Source organism: Charadrius vociferus, unplaced genomic scaffold (assembly GCF_000708025.1).
Source record: "Charadrius vociferus isolate BGI_N301 unplaced genomic scaffold, ASM70802v2 scaffold1689, whole genome shotgun sequence".
In the NCBI taxonomy this organism is placed as follows: domain Eukaryota; kingdom Metazoa; phylum Chordata; class Aves; order Charadriiformes; family Charadriidae; genus Charadrius; species Charadrius vociferus.
Genome location: NW_009650118.1, coordinates 37555 through 40273, shown reverse-complemented (window position 1 = coordinate 40273; position 2719 = coordinate 37555). Strand labels below are relative to the sequence as shown.

Genomic DNA, 2719 nt, shown 5'->3' with positions numbered 1-2719 from the left:
ATGCGAAAGCGAAGTGGAAACCTGCAGCTCCTCGGCATGTACCGCGGGATCACGGGCTGGGCTGGCCGGAGCCACCGGGACACAGCTCTTGCATCGCTCCCCTCCGTCTTGGGAAGTCCTCCTCCGGGGCTGCTGCTGGTCCTGAGCATCGTCCGGGTACCTTCTGGGGGGGGAAAAAACTATCTCAGCTGCAGCCCAGGTAATCCAGCAAGCAAAGCAATACACTGTGTTTCATTTGAAAGCTTGTTGAAGTGATCCTAGGGCTTGTGTTACTTAAGTTTTCAGAATGGCATTCCTTAAAGAATCCTCCATTTTTATTTTGTCCAGCGACAGCGACGACTTCAAGGGGTTTGTCCTGTAACATTGGCTTATCTTACCTCCAACGTTAAGCTTTCGTCAGCCCATATGCCCTATTTTATTTGTATATATTGTTTTTTCTGATGTGTAATTTTTCTTGTAAAAGCATAGGTGTCAACCGAAGCTGCCCGGTTCCTGTTGACTTTTCTAACAATAGCTATATTTTTGAGGCCCGGTGCTATGACTCCACTCCTTTCTCTAAAGTTTGGGGGTTTTTTTCTCCTTTTCCTGATTCCCAGTGCAATTCTCCCACTGCATCTGATTCTGTAGTTTGAACCCCTCTTGGCCTTGTGATACCCAAGAGCTTTCCGGGGGTGCATTGAAATACAAAAACCTCAACAAGGGGAGATGGAAATATGAAATAGAAATATGTAGAAAAGGAGGTGGGGATGTCTGGATTTGAATTTGGCACGATGAGGTTGGAAACCAGGAGGGAAGTGGCAAAGGGGAAGAGGACCCGATAGTTCCGCTGTCCCGAAATGCGGGTACACAGGTACAAGGGCTGCAGGAGGGGAGTATTCCACCTTTCCGGGTGGAATACAAACCAGGAGGTGGGAAAGTACCTTGGGAGCGTGGTGTAAGGGGAGGTATTTGGGTGCGCTTGTTAGGGTGGGATGTTGGATAAATGTTGACAAAAGGAAACATCTGTTTTATCAGGGAAATATCCATCGGGGCGTACGATGATTCGAATAGCTCCTGCTCTGTGCTCCCGATGGCTCCCCCGATGTTTTAGGGGCCGGACTCCTGGCATGCCGCTGCTTTGGCCCCTTTTTAGTCTGTCAGAGGGAAGATTGTTCAGGTTTGGTTTGTTTTTTTTTGGGGTGGGGGGAGGTTTGCAGGTGGGCTGTAACCACAGCCAGGCGATTCGGTGTCACTGCATAGCTGCACCTTAGCACGAAGGGGTCGGGTCGTCTTTCCCGGTCCGTAACTCAGCCCAACGGCTTCAGGCTCTTCAAGCGAAACATCTGGGGATATTCCCCAGCTGTTTAAGAGGGGATGTTGGAAACACTAAGAAATTCCCGTGGATTTCAGAGTTCAGCGAGGGTTGCAGCATCATCCTGCCTCAGGAGTGGTCTGGCGAAGTTTCTGCCAAACCCCTGCTGAGATTTTAAAGCCGATACGGGCTGTTGCTGTAGTTACAAGCTGTGAGTGCTCTCCTCCAGAGGCTAGAAATCAGAAACATGTCAGTCTCTGAATTTTTGTCTTCCTCGCTTGTACTTTAATGGATATTCCAGGTGCATCTCTTCTGTGTCTCTACTAAGAATTTGTTTCAGCGGTGACCTGATTTCTCTTCAGAAACTTTCAGATGCTGCAGGGCTTTTCCCCTTAATTGGGGGGAGAAAATTCCTCACCCGAAGTACAGTTTAATGCAGTTTTGATACAGCTTTAGCGGAAAAAAAAAAACCCAAACCAAAACCACTTGAGATTGTACCTTCTGAAGCAAAGAACTGGATGCTCGTGTCTGGAAGATGTGGGTAGTCTTTGACCTACCTTCATTATTTCCCAAGCAGGGTGAATTAGGAAGTAATTGGTTTAAAAGCAAACACTTTATGCAGCCTGTAGTTGCGTAGACCTGTAATTCCCAGTCCAAGCTGTGTTTTCATAGCTTGCTTGTTGCTCTCTTCCCTGTAATCTCCAGCGTGGGGACGTGCTGAGCTGCTTGGCATCCCATCTCCTGCTACAGGAAAGCCTCCGGCTTCCTTAGGGGAAGTGGTTGGGTGATAATTTCCTTCCCTTGTATGCATCGCTCTCCCAGGGCCGGTACTAATATGGTTTGAAAGCTGCTCGGGTTCCCTCCCCTCTCCCTTCCGCCTCCAGAAGGAAAAGGGATCTGGCTGTAGGACTTCATACAGAATCACAGAACGGTCAGGGTTGGAAGGGACCTCTGGAGATCATCTAGTCCAACCCCCCCGCTGGAGCAGGGTCACCTACAGCAGTGGCACAGGACGGCGTCCAGGTGGGTTTGGAATGTCTCCAGAGTGGGAGACTCCACCACCTCTCTGAGCAGCCTGTGCCAGTGCCCCACTACCCTCAAAGTAAAGAAGTTCCTCCTCATGTTAAGATGGAACTTCCTATGTTCAAGTTTATGCCCATTACCCCTCGTCCTATCACTGGGCACCACTGAAAAAAGACTGCTCCCATCCCCCTGGCATCCTCCCATTAAGTATTTGTATGTATTAATAAGATCCCCCCTCAATCTTCTTTTCTCTAGACTAAAGAGCCCCAAGTCCCTAAGTCTTTCTCCATATGAGAGATGTTCCAATCCCCTAATCATCTCCGTAGCCCTTTGCTGGACCCTCTCCAGCAGTTCCCTGTCCTTCTTGAACTGGGGAGCCCAGAACTGGATGCAGTACTCCAGATG

At 49.2% G+C, this 2719-nt stretch overlaps 1 protein-coding gene across 1 annotated transcript in view; it reads left to right on the top strand.

Annotated features, from left to right (window-relative positions):
* The window catches only part of LOC104292946 (guanine nucleotide-binding protein G(k) subunit alpha-like), a 27903-nt gene continuing 25184 nt past the window's right edge, over positions 1–2719 (top strand). Inside the window, exon 1 of the mRNA XM_009892378.1 lies at positions 1–199. Within this exon, the coding sequence (XP_009890680.1) occupies positions 1–199 (199 nt within the window). The remainder of the gene's footprint in view (positions 200–2719) is intronic.